At 35.6% G+C, this 14,765-nt stretch overlaps 1 protein-coding gene across 1 annotated transcript; it reads right to left on the bottom strand.

Annotated features, from left to right (window-relative positions):
* Positions 1–492: 492 nt before the first annotated feature.
* Positions 493–1,265, bottom strand: LOC149171005 (uncharacterized). Its single transcript, XM_089427405.1, has one exon. It carries the CDS (start codon positions 1,227–1,229, stop codon positions 750–752), a length of 480 nt encoding a protein of 159 aa, XP_089283531.1. The 5' UTR covers positions 1,230–1,265; the 3' UTR covers positions 493–749.
* Positions 1,266–14,765: the final 13,500 nt, after the last annotated feature.

Below are 14,765 nucleotides of genomic sequence, written 5' to 3'. Positions count from 1 at the left end.
TATCGATCTGAATATGCCTGTTCTGTAGACACCGCAGCATGCAGAGCATCTGTTGTGTAGACACCACAACAACATGCATGCAGAGTGACACATTCCAACAGTGGCAATTTCAGTAATCCTTACCCCGCGTGATATCAACCAGTTCAGCTTCGTGATAAGCCAAATGCAATAAGAGCTAGCATTTTATATTGCCAGATTAATGTTAGCATTAATCAACAGCTCCGGAAAATGAATGAGAAAGACCCAGGAAAATGCAGGAAAATGCAAGATAATATATGGTTGCAACGCCTCTGCCTCGGGAAGAGGCCAAATAAGACCATAAACCACTATGATCAAAGAAACTTTGTTTATACTCGAAAAACAACGTGTTCAAACAGGTGAACTAATGTTAAGTACATCAGAAATGATTACTATCGTCCCTGGCCATTGCCAGATGGCAGGGACTAATAACATAAAATAAATTTAGTATTTCAGCGCTACAGATAGATGAGCTCCCTGTCGGCATTCGACTTTAAATCAATATTTTGAGTGGTGTGTTTGACGAAACATCCTCACTGCTATGGTAATTACGAGGAAATAACTCTGAATAAAGCGTCAACGGTATCATGTTTTGGGCAAATTTGCTCCATGATATATAGTCAAAGGGCTTCCTTCAGAATGGAACTCACAGCTGTCTAGATTTATCTAAAATCATTCCAAACGTCATGAAACTCCCCTCTACTAATTGCAAATACTTCTTACCGAGGGGGTTAAAAACCATTTTGAAATATTGTAGTTTCATTCAACTGCCAAATATCATCCTCCCACAGAGACCCATAGGAAACTGCGGGAGTCTCAGCACAACCATACACGGGATCCCAACACATATTTCCAGTTGAATCCCAATCGAAAAGGTTCAAGGTAACGCCAAGTTCGCCAGCCGTATTGTACAGCTCTGCCATAACATCCACGTAATTTCCTTCTGAAGGCATATCTGCTACTGTATCACAAACCGAGATCACTTCAAAATAACTGTCAGTTAGTTCACCGCGTTGCGTTGAACCCAACTCAGTACCGCTCTTCTCATCAATAACAGCGGCTCGCCCGATCAATCCTCGTTCATCTTCAGCAGATTTCATAACCCCGTTCAACCTCTTGTGCTTGAGCTGAATTACAGCATGAGGTTCTTTAGGATTAGCATCCATATTATCGATCTTCTCCATATTATCGATCTTCTCCAGCAAGGCCATGAGATAACTATCATGGGCCAACCGTCCACTTCTGATTTTTTTGGCATCGGCATCGGCATCTGACAAAGCGATTCCACCATTCCAATTAGGGGTTAAAATTTACGCCCGTATGCACGTTTTAACCCTTTTTTACCCGTCAAATACAGGCTCTTTCAAAATCTACACGTTATTATTAACTTGTTAATAATTTATAAAACAGTCATAATTACAGGCATGTAATAAAATTTGTTTAAATTTTACAGGCATGTAATAAAATTACAAGTTATATATATATATATATTATAATAATTTGTATTTGTTTAAATTTTATATTAAGTTGACACTATAAGTATCCACTATCAGCGCGCTTTAGTTGGACTGGACCTGCTGTATCATTTTATGCTTCTAGTACTTATGTGAATTTATGCAATTATCAATGCGACGAGCTCTAAAAGTCCATAGTTTATATTGTCTGGTCAGCATATTTAAATTTCAATATCATTAAGAAACACAATTAAAACGTGCATTAATTAATTGACACAACATTGTCAACATTTGCAATTTAGCATTGGTTTGGTAAGGAATTTATTATGAAGTTCCAATATTTATTGAGAATTATTGTTGTGTTAACTTTTTTTTCCAATCCAATGATGATCTGACTTCCATTTCCTACAAATTTCGTCCCAATTTTATCATAATCTCTATTCTCAAATGGTATGTGGGGGAAGTTGGAAATTGGAATATTATGTAGTGAATGCCCAATTCCCATCACACTGTTGGAGCCTTGAGCTTTCACATTTCGGTAGGGATACAACCTGTAAAAGAAAAAAAATGCCGAGTCACAAATCCACAACTACTCAAGGTAAGCTCTTCTTTTGTACTTTCTTGCTACTATTTTTTAGTTTCACTATGTTACCACAGTGCTTTATTCAGTTTCAGCTATATTATTTACAGTTTTGCATTATCCGATTAATATGATATAGCAGAGCGATCTATTTTTTTTCCACAAGTAAAGTTTCTTTGTATTCAATTTCTTTATATACATAAATTCCATAGGTCAAGAAGATCAATTACAAACGCCAAACATGTTTGAAAATAGAGTGACATGGACTTTTCAACCTTCTCTGGTTCTCATGTCAGCCAATCCACTCAATTAAAAACACTAGACATTTCTGACCCGTTGAAAAATGAAGTAGGTTGTCATAATAAAACCAACATCCTAATTTTTCAAGTTGTATTACACCCCAACTGCAAGCCAAGATTTTGGTAGGTTTTGATGTTTGAGTCATACCTAATCCCCAACTTTAAATCAAGTTATCGATTGTTCGTTTCATGGAAGTGTAGTTGACCCAGAGAACAAATATAGATTATAGGTCACTTTTCTTTTGTGAAAAACCCTAATTATGTCTTAGCCTTCTTTCGACTCTTCAAGTTTTTGTGTCATAGCCTCAATCTGTTATTCATACAAACATCTTCTTCCATATCCTAGTTGTCACGATTTCAAGTTAGTCTTAGAGTTTTTACAGTTCATTCACAAACAAAGACTCCAAAACCTCTCTCGGAATATGTTTGATAAGCCTATATAGCCCTGCATTCTCAGTGCCATCATTGACAACACAGCCACCCATAAATGAATTAATTTGATCATTGCTTAGTTTACTTCATGAGCCATTTATATATTTCTCAATCCTCTTTATCTCTATCTTACACATGTAGTCAAATGGATATCTATGGAATAGTCAAATATATAAACCTATGTAGAGATTAGATATATATGGATAGTCAAAGTTTATAGATGGAATTGGATGTGCCTCGGGACCCTAGAATGAATAAGATTTATAGCTAGTTGCAATTACAATTTCAATGGCTGTTATTGCCCAATTTCAATTTATATGGAAAACAATGAAATAATTATGGATCTGCATGACTTTTAAGATTTACGTGGCTATATTAACAAAATCTCTCTTTTGACCACCTCAAGATTCTCATGACTCCAAGGATCATATATGAACCTTCCATTTTAATTCGTTAGTGAACCTTCCGTTTTAATTCGTTAGTTATGATACCTGTAGCCAAACATAGACTTCCTCTATTTGAAGGAAGAGAACATTCTAATGATTTGTCAATTCAATAATAAATGAATATCCATAAAAACGCTTGCCTAGTCAAGGATGTTTCTACCTTTTGATCTTGAAAGTTACTATATATCGGTTTCTACTTTTTGATCTTGAAAGTTACTATATATCAGCAAAACAGTTCTAACTAGAAAGAGAAAATTTACTGTTGTGGATTAACATTGGCCTATCCCAAGTTGTGGCTAACTCCCGACTTTGTATGTGAACGTTGTTTATGGTAGTTCATGCCGCTAATTTCCAAGCTTTCAAACTTATCGACTACTTTTTAATTTTGTGAATAAGAGTTTTTTTCTTTTTACTATTTTTTAAAGGGCAAGAGGTGGATTAATTTGATAAAAAATTTTAATAAGTCAATAGTTTAAAGTTAGGAATATATTTAGTAAGATTGGAAGTCTTTTTATTTACCAACTAGTATAGATCCATCTTTAACTTTAGGCTCAGTTAATTGGTGAAAGTGAATATACAGTTTAAAAATAAAACAGTGAAAAAAAAAAAAAAATGATGGGTAGGGGAACCCGTCAAATTTAACCCCTATTTCCAATACTCATCTCTTGCTCTCATATTATGACAAACTTGTGAAGTGGCAGCCATCACTGCGAAGAAAGTCAGTGATTAAAACACGGCAGACAAACCTGCAGGCTGCTTATATCTTTCCTTCTTCCCTAATGGTTGAAACGCCCATTGATTGATGACAATATATAGAGGTAGAGGCTCGTTGATCGATGACAAGATATTCAGGTCTCACTGAGGTGAAAGCTCGATAACCAAAGCGATACATCTTCTCCTTCACTTCGGTTAATAAAAAGGTTTTTGTAAAACTTACGTAAAGCCACTTCGCGTGACAGCTTCCTGAGGTAGGCAGGCAAGTTGCCCGACAACATTTAATATTTGTGACTCAACCACTCTCATGCGATTCATAAGTACATCCTATCCACAGTATATACCCTATTTATTATTGCACTATTCGGCATAAAATGTTTCCTATCGAACATTCTGATCATCTAGTCATCTCCAATGTCTTTCTTGACAAACGATAAAGCATCTTAACTAATATTTATTGGAGAACACAAATAAGCCATGTGGTGCAATACGAAACATTGTGTGTTAAATAGTGCAATAATAAATAGGTTATGTACCAGGGATGGGATCTATTCAGAATCGCCTCAAAGCAGCGGTAGCGTAATAATAAATTTTTTCGGAGAACTTTGTTACCTACCTTGGGAGTCGGGAAGGTGATTTCAGTTGGAGTTGTCTTTAATGTGATTTTTGGACTTTCCGTTGTTAGAATTAGGCAGAAAATTTTGAGGTGAAATTTTGATTTGTGTTATTTAAACTAGTTTTTTGACTCTATATATGGATTGAGCACCCTCAAAAATCTCTAAAGCACTTAGATTGTGAAGTTACCCATCAAACTTGTGATTTCAATAAATTCTTCCCGAATTTTAAAAAAATTAAACTGTAAAAAACCCACCAAAAAACTTACAAAAAATGACACTAAAGACAACCCCATTTCAGTTGTGAACCGTTTACATAAATCCTTAAAAAAACCTTTTTATTGAACGAAGCGAAGGACAAGAGCATACAAACAAAAAATACTTTAAAGTACATTGAATGTTTGGTAGCTTTCACATCATGTGAGATACGTGAAACTATGGTCTTCAATCAACGGGCATCTACGTCTATATATTGTCATGTTTGCAGTTATGGCTGCCGCTTCACAAGTTTGTAAAAGAAGCAAACAAGAGATGAGTGTTGGAATGACACTAAAAGAGTCAAAGGTGGACGGTTGTTGCATGATAGTTATCCGATGGTGTTGCTAGACAAGATCGATAATATGGATGCTACTCCTAAAAAATGCCACGCTATGATTCAGCGCAAGGACAAGAGGCTAAACGGAGTCGGAAAATTCTCTGAAGATGAAGGCGAATTGATCGGGCCAGCAGCTGTTGTCAATGAAAAGGCCAGTACTGAGTTGGGTTCAAAGAATCATGGTGAATTAACACAGTTATTCTGAAGCGATCTTGGTTTCTGAAGTGATCTCGGTTTATGATACATTAGGAGATGATGCCATAGCCTCCCTGACCTGTAACAAGATTAATGGTTGGTGTGTGTAACTAATATTAAATCATTCTAACTTTCACTTTTTATTTTCAATTCACAGAACCTTTGACAAAGTTCTAACATAGATTTTTATTTTATTCTGAATTGCAAAAACCCAGTACATATTTTTATAGATAATCATATATTTAATTCTTCTTCTATCATTATTAAAATTTAGATGAGTTAGAATTTTGTTGGAAAACGTAATTCCTACTTGTGTTAGCTGTGACTTTATATGTAAATGAGTATGTTCCTATTTTATAGGAGTGGTTATATCTATATGTCTCTTGTTTGGTGTGTGGTTGAGATATTCTCTCAACCAACTAATTGTGTATCTAAGATAATTTCCCTATCTTGAGACAAGACTTCTTGTATCTATGTAATATCATAATTAATCAATGAAGATAGTTTGAAGTTATAAATTTCATCTTGGCATCACAGCCCATAAGGGCCTGGGGCCTTGGCCCCTCCTAGGCCGAGGGAAATAAAATAGTAAACCTATATTGTTTTAGTTTGTGTCCAACTTCTTTTCTGAATGCGATGTAGATGGAGAGACGCAACCATGTGGAGAAGACTCGTTACTGGAATGTGTGAGGCGAGGAGTTGTAAAGCGTTGAGGATGCAACCACTAGGTGTCGAGGATGCAACCACTAGGCATTTTTTAGCATCTGACATGTTTTTAGGGTTGGAGCTAAGGAAGAGTGGCAGTTGTGGCCGATGTTTATGAGAGAGGTGATGTGAGTGTGTGAAGGCTCTGTTGGCAGTTGTATGGAGGCTCTTCAGAACAATGTTGAGAGCCACAATGTTGATTCATTTTCTTACATGAATCTTTGAAAGTTTAGACCAATGTTCTTGAATTGAGCCTATGATGAACCTGATATCAGGCTGTTGTTTGGTGTTAGAGTCTACGACTGGGTTTTGTGACCTGGATCAACTGACAATGGTGAGTTGAACGCGTTGTGATGAGTGCTGCTTTTGAAGACTTCGAGTCGGGTTGCAGATTGATGAGTCTATCGAGTTCTCGTTCAAAGTGGACTGAATTAGAGCTCGTGTCCAACAAAATGGAGATTGTTTTGAACAAATGCATTGAGCGTTAGGAGCGTCAAGAGTTGGAGTCTCAGTTGAGCGCCCTTGATATGAGTTTGTTGAATCTGTGTGTGGATCATAAGCGTTATGTGGTCTGATGTGGGATGTGATTCATGTTGAATTGAGATTATGAGATGCAACTAGTGCAGAATTTGGGGAAGTGTAGAGAGTGTTTCCATTGTCTTAGAAATCTTTTATTGATTGTGCTACAACAAAGCGGCGAAGTTATTGAAGTTCTTGTTGGAGCCTTGGCGGAGGTGTATTCCAAAATCGGTGTTGGTTCTCATGGCCATCATTTGACTGGGTGTATTGCAGTTGTTCTCATTTCATTGAGGCCGATTTGTGGCGAGACAAGCTAATTGAGGCCGATTTTTGCTTGAGGAGGCTGATTGTGAAGGTCAAATCGCTGCTCAGAGGCTGTGTGAATCTGCATGCCTGGTGCGACAAAGTGTGCCTGTTTCAATTTTTTGGGTTCTAGTTGTTATACTACCGGAGTTGTTCACTGGGTCAAAGAGACACCACCCCTTCATGCATCGATTGGCGGACGTGGAGCAGCAGAACGTGGTAGAAGAGGTCTTTCTGTAGTGGATCAACATGAGGGTTGCAAGTGTTGTCTTCACATGGGAGGCAGAGTAGGCGTGGCTACAGTGGCAACGTTCGTGTTTGCTTGGCTTCATGGCCGAAGTGGCAGGTTGGCTGTAGATTCTCGTTTGTTAATCTAAGTGGAGGTTCTCACTTAGTATTGGTGTGGATTCGAAGTGGCAGCGAGAACTCATTGATTCGTGTGGTGTCAAAGTAGTAGCTCGTCGACTGTGTGTTGAGAAATATGCTATTACTTGTTGTGTAATGAAAGTAATATCTATGTTAAAGGGTCTTATGCCTATGGCTATGTATTTCATTGGTGATTCTCTGAAGAAAGAGAAATGCTTTCCCAATACCATGGAAAACATGATTGGCATACCAATTGGGGTCGCCATTGTAGCATTGAATCAGACCTCAGGAGCACAGAAGGTATGAAAGGCGGGCAACTCTGAATCAAATAAGAAACGAAGATATTATTTTTCTCATTCTGACAAGTATTGACAAGCAGTTGGAGCGGTAGCTGAAGCCAAGGGAAAATTTTCTTCAGATCCATGACAACTTGTGAATAGAAAAGAAACTTGTGGCCACATGAAAAAGAAGACCTCTCCACGTTGGATAAAAAAAAGACAATTTAAAAGGTGTTATGATATTTTAATGGTTATGGTAAAGGTAAAGAATCCTCTTTAATGGTTATGGTAAAGAATCCCTTATTTTATGAAGTGATTGGTTCATGTGTTCTCCTCCTAATGAATTTATGATAAGTATTTTGGAATACTTAAGATAATTTTATTGAGTTTATCTAGCTCAATATGTAGTGATTTTTGTTAGAATTGGCTACTCTAGCAAATCACATTTATGTCAATATTGAAATCCAAGACAAATATTGAGCAATGATGTTGAAGATGTCAAAGACAATGTTGTGGAACATATGAATAATTTTGAAGGATGAGGTAAAGGAGTAGCAATAGAGATTAAAGAATGATGGAAAAATAGTTAAAGTTTGTGTGAATTTGTGGAATAGACTCATGATCATGGTGTATTATGAGTCACATATTGTAATTAGATAAAATCTACATGTCATATACTCTTTTGTAATGGTTAGTTGTGGTTCTGAAATGTTTTATGTACTTGTTGTAAGACCTAAAGAGGCATGCATGTCCCTTTGTTATGTTCCCTCTGTTAGAGAGTTTTAGCACCCTGGAAGAGTGTGTCATGCAGGATCGATACACTTGAGTGGGCCGTATTGGTTTTAGACTCCATGAGGTGAAATTTTATATTTAGGGGGAGTTCATCGAGAGGTTGGATGAACCATGTATGTGAAGGGCTTCCTAGTAGGCTGGCGATTGCAACAGTTGGGAACCCATGCATTTTGGTAGATGGTTGTTCCTTTATGTGGACATCGACAATTGCATGAACAAGGTACAAGGTGTAATTACTAGACGGAACCAGATGTAGATCTTGCATATTGATATCGAGACAAGCAGTTATGAAGGGGGAGTGTTTGAAAATATAATTCCTACTTGTCTCAGTTATGACTTTCTATGTAAACGAGTTTGTTCCTATTCTATAGGAGTGGTTATATCTATATGTCCCTAGTTTGGTGTGTGGTTGAGATATTCTCTCAACTAGATGATTATGTGTCCAAGATAGTTTCCTTATCTTGAGACAACACTTTTTGTATATATGCAATATCATAATTGATTAATGAAGATAGTTTACAATATCAAATTCTATATAATTTCGCAAAAAGGAATCCAAGCTCCTTATTTTTCTCCAAATATTTTTAGCTTTCTTAAGATTTTTTTTCCTCCTACAAATCTAATCTATTTTCTAAACTTAATAAAAAAACTACTTCCATCTATATCCACAAAAGCGGATAAATTTTCTTATTTTTTTCTAACATCATTCATATCCAAACTCTCATCTTTAAATTAAAACACAACTAATTTACTAATAAAATAAATGAATCTAATTTCTTCCACATTTCAATTGTTTTTTTTCCCATTTCAAGGGTAATATGCTCCTGCATTAGACTCTCGGGGAAAGAAATTGTCCACTATCTATTGAACATTTATCCAATGCTTGGACATCTATGCAACAATCACACAAGTAGCATCCTCCAATGGTTGATTTCTCCACTTCATCAAATACTGAAATTACTCTTTTCCTTTAGTTTTCTTCACCACTTTTCATTCTAATAGACCTTCAATTTCCTTTGGAGTTGCTTTGAGCAGTTGGTGTTTCCATTCAACAATCTGATCTACTTCACTTGAAGACTCATCACCTGAAATTTTTCATGTTCCTTGGAAGGAATACAAATCAGAAACATTAAAAATTGGGGAAATACCAACATTGCTTGGAAGCTCCACTTCATAGGAATTTGAGGAAAATTTACTTCAAAATTTTACAAGGTCCAATCTTCTTAATTTTTAGCTCTTTGTAAGTTCTTTTATGAAATATTTCTTTCCTTGAATGTAACATCACTAAATGTTGTATCGGTTTCTTAACTCTTTCTTGCAATTTGTGCATGCTCACTACAAATTTTTTACCTTTTGCACTTCTTATATCTTATTTTCCCAAATTCCTAAATTCATATATTCCCCTTGGATGCATTGCATACAAGATCTGGAAGGGACTCATACTTGTACTTCTGTTGGGTGTATCATTGTATGTAAATTCAGCCTAAGCAAGAACCTAATCCCATTGTTTGGGAATTTCACTTACCAAGCTTCTCAGGATGTTTTCCAAGCTCCTATTCACAATTTTTGTTTGCCCATTAGTTAGTGGGGGATAGTCTGAGCTGAAATTAAGATTAGTACCCAACTTCTTTCATAATGTTCTCCAAAAATGACCGACAAACCTTGTGTCTCTATCAGATAGAATACTTCTAGGCAATTAATGTAACCTTACCACCTCTTTAAAGAACAAATTGTCAACATTGGTGGCATCACTAGTTTTGTTACAAGGTATAGATTGTGCCATTTTAGAGAATTTATCAACCACAACATAAATAGAGTCATTACTTCTTTGAATCATTGGCAATCCCAATATAAAGTCCATGGTCACTTAATCCCATGGCCTAGTAGGAATCGAGCATGGCTGACATGAACCAGTATTATGACTTCTTCCCTTCACATGTTGACAAACCGTACATTTTGCAACAAACCTTTTCACATCAACTTGCATGTCTAACCAAAAATAAAAAGCATTCAATTGAGAAAAAAATTTATCTTGCCCAAAATGTCCTAATAATCCTCCATTGTGCTTTTCCCTAATAATATTTTCTCTCATAGAACATTTGGGTATGAAATATGTTATCGTTAAATAACAATCCTTCCTGCAACATAAATCTCAACCATGGAGTTCTATCACCACTCACTTGATTTTTACAAGAAGCATATGCATCTTTAAAATCAACATCTTCCTTATACATCTTTTTCATTCTGTCAAATCCTAAAGTGTTGATTTGAAACTCATGTAAAATCAAATTTATTCTACTTAATGCATCAACAACCTTATTTGGTTCACCACTCATATGCTTGATGACAAATGTGAAATTTTGCAAGAAATCCACTCATTTAGCATGCCTCTAATTCAATTTGGCTTGATTGTTTATAAACTGTAGAGCATGGTGATCAGTATAAAGAACAAATTCTTTGGGAATAAGATAATGCCTCCATTTTTTTAAAGCTTGAACTATAGCATTGAATTCTTTATTATAGGAGGAATACTTCTGCCTTGCTTCATTTAATCAGTTATCCTTTGCTTCAATATTTAAAATTTCTATCAACTGTTATATTCCATTTAAATGGCTTCTTATTCTCCTTTATTTTGTCAACAATGGGTGCACACAAACTACCGAAATTATTTATAAACTTTTGGTAGAAACTTGCAATACCCTGAAAGCTTCTTACCTCAAACACATTCCTTGGAATAGTCCAATTAATGATTGCCTTCACTTTACCTGGATCCATCTTCAATCCTTCTTCGGAAATCACAAATCCCATGTATAACAACTCATTCTTCATGAAGCTACATTTAGTTAAATTTATCAACAACTTATCTTGCTGCAGGGTGCTCAAAACTAATTTGAGATGTGTGAGATGCTCTTCTTTTGTTTGGCTCTACACTAAAATTTCATATAGATGAGTAATAACAAATTTACCTGTAAATTCTTTCAAGACTTCATTTAAACGTTTTAAGTCCATTGGTAAGGCGAAAATGCATTACCAACCACTCATATAGCCCATTGTTTTTTTTTAAACATTGTTTTCCGCTCATCCCCCTTTCTAATTCAAATCTGGTGATATCCACTATTTAGATCAATTTTAGAAAAATACTTAGCACCACTCAAACAATCAATCAGATCTTCAATGTGAGAAAGTGGAAATCTATACCTAAATGTAATTCTATTGATGGTCGTTGAATCAATACACATTCTCCATCCAAAATATTTCATTGGGTTGAGCATGGTGGGAACAACACAGACTTAAGCTCTCCTTTATTAATCCTTTGTCCAACAACTCCTACACATGTTTGCTTATCTCGTCATTTTCTTGTGGAGTCATGCAGTATGCTGCTTTATTTGGAAGACTTGCCCCCAGAATTAGATCTATATGATGACTAATGCTTAAAAAAGGAGGCAATTTACTTGGCAACTCATTACCAATTATATCTGCAAAATCAACCAACATAACATTGACTTCTTAAGGAAAATCATTTAAACTTGTGCTAGTAAGAATTACCTTGGGCTTACCAATCAAAGAAAAATGAATTTCTTCTTTCTTTTTGAGCTCTTGCAACAATTCCTTCCCATCCATAAGTAGCATACTAGGACCAACTTCCTCTTTCGGGTCCTTATCCTCCTAAGGCAATAACATTGCATTTTTGGCCATTTTTCTCAAGAGTGTAGGTGTTCCCCCTCCCATCATGAATGAATTTCCTGTCATACTTCCATGGTCTTCTCAACAACACATGACACACATCCATTGGCATTATGTCACATAATACCTCATCCTTGTAATTACCAATATGGAACTCCACTTTACATTGCTCATTCACTAATATTTGATGGCCTTTTCGCAGCCAAGACACCTTGTAAGGTGTGGGATGTGCTATTCTCTGCAATTCCAACTTCTCTACCATTTTTGTGGAGACCAAGTTATCTGTGCTACCACTATCAATCACCACTTTGCAACACTTGCCTCCTGATTTGCATGTGGTTCTAAATAAGCTTTTTCTTTGTGCTGGTTCCTTAACTTCTTTTTCAGACTTAATCAAGATTCTCTTCATCAATAATGATTCTCCTACCTCTAGTGTTTCTTCATGGATAACTGTAACTACATTTTCTTCTTGTGCTTCTACTATATTTTCTCCTCTTTGGCTTGTAGGAATATCTTTTGGGAAATCCCATGACATATGTCCCAATTCCCCACATTTGTAACAATGAACTTGGTAGCCCCTACCTTGACCGCGTCCACTTTAGAAAGGCCTTCTTCTTCTTGGTTCATCTCCCCTTGTTGGTTGACCCTTTGAACTACCTTTGCCTTCCTTTGGAGACTGAATTTTCTCTTGATAGCTAGTTTGTCCTCTTCCCCTTACAAGACTCCTCCCTCTAATCCTTTGGCTTTTCTTTCTAGCCATTTTTTCCTCTGCTTTCAAGGAAAATTGGTAAGCATCTTCTATAGTTCTGTGTGAAAATAGATTAAACCCATATTGAATCTCGAACCACAACCCATTGATATATCTGGAAACCTTTTTAGGTGTTTCTTCGATGTATCATTCTCTAATATTCACCTTGTAAAATTCTTCAGTATACTCTTTAACAATCAATGACCTTTGTTTCAAATTTTGCATTTTCCTGAATAAAGACAATTAGTAATATTTGGGAAAAAATTTACCTTTCAACTTCACCACCATTCTGCTCCAGCTTTTGATCTTGGCTTTGTTATTTCTTCTCCTTTCTTCTTGGACTCCATCCCACCAAAGAGTTGCGTGTCCTTTCAATTTAGTGACAATAAACTTCAGTTGTTTGTCTTTAGCTACCTCCTCATACTCAAAATGCTTATCTAAAGAATTGATCCAATCTATTAATTCTTCTAGTTCCAAGCTACCACTGTAGGTAAGTATCTTCATTTTAGGCCTTGAAATAGCCCCAATCATTGACCTCATCAATTTAATTTCTGCAGGCTCTTCGACATGTTCTTCATGTTCCGCTAGAGTCTCTTCCTCGAATTTGTTTGATGTCCCTAGTCTCTAGATCTCTTTTTTCTCATCTCTAAGGCTTCTAGCTTTTCATAGACATGTCTCATGTCTTTCCTATCTCCATCATCAGCTATTGGTCTTCCCCTCCAACCTCATCTTCCCCATCAAGCGTGAAATGCCATTTCACACTTTTTTTTCTATATGTCGTAGCTTTGATACCAAAATTGATGCCAGATCTTGCCTAATCCACAACAAGATTAATGGCTTGAGTGTGCAAGCAACATTAAATCATTCTCACCATTAGGGGAGTTTTGAGGTCTAAAATGGACCTCCTAAGAAAATCATAAAATAATAGTGGAAATAATAAAATAAGATTAGATTACATCATCAAATTTTAAAAGAAATAAATAAAAAAACTATTTTTTCAACTCAATTTTTCAACTTATCTCCCTATGGGTTTACTCACATTTCGAGCAGAAACACTCATTGGATGCATAATTTGATTCTTCATCCAAGGAGTATCCATGTTGCATACTTTCGATGAACCTTGCTACTCGGAAAATTAGAAATATATGAAAAACATGATTGCAATCATATTTTTTAATGTATTTCTCATTTTTCATGTAGCAGGGTCCATCGAAAAGATGCAAAATGGGTACTCTTTGGATGAATAATTAAATTTAACATCCAACGAGTACTCCCACTCAAAATTTGAGTACTCCCACATGAAAAATTAGTTTTCTTATTTTCTTATTTTTTAATCTTTTTTACTCCAAAAATGGTCAATCATCCCCCATGGCTCATATAAAGTTTATTTTGGTTGTACATTTTTCTTAAGAGGCCCATTTTAGACCTCAAAATTCCCTAATGTTTCACTTTTTATTTTTAATTCACAGAACCTCCAACAAATTTCTAACATATATTTCTATTTTTTTCTAAATTACAAAAACTGAGTACATACTTTCATAGATAATCATATATCTAATTCTTATTCTATCATTATTAAATTTGGATGAGTTGGAATTTCCCAAAAAAGAACCCAAGTTCTTTGTTCTTCTCTAAAAAGTTTTAACTTTCTTCATATTTTTTTCCTCCTACAAATCTAATCTATCTTCTAAACTTAATAAAAAAGTTGCTTCCATTTATATCCACAAAAGTAAAATAATTTTTTTGGTTTTTTTTTCTAACATCATTCCTATACAAATATTCTAATCTTTAAACTAAAACCAAACTAATTTACTATTAAAATAAAAGAATCTAATTCCTTCCCCATTTGAATGGTTTGTTTCCAATTTCAAAAGTACGATGGCCCTACATCATAGGACATGCATTCATAAAGAAATTTGACATGTTACGATGATGCTCTCGCCAATATGAGTTTCTTCGTTGACAATACTATTGGCAAACTTGCCCTCTCCTCGAACTTTTTCGATGGGTATTCAAAAGCTAA

The sequence above is a fragment of the Pinus tabuliformis genome, chromosome 4_2, assembly GCF_031772625.1.
Source record: "Pinus tabuliformis cultivar Carrire ecotype Pingquan chromosome 4_2, CPIR1, whole genome shotgun sequence".
Taxonomy (NCBI): Eukaryota; Viridiplantae; Streptophyta; class Pinopsida; order Pinales; family Pinaceae; genus Pinus; species Pinus tabuliformis.
The sequence above is the reverse complement of the archived record's forward strand: the minus strand, read 5'-3'. Positions and strand labels throughout refer to the sequence as shown.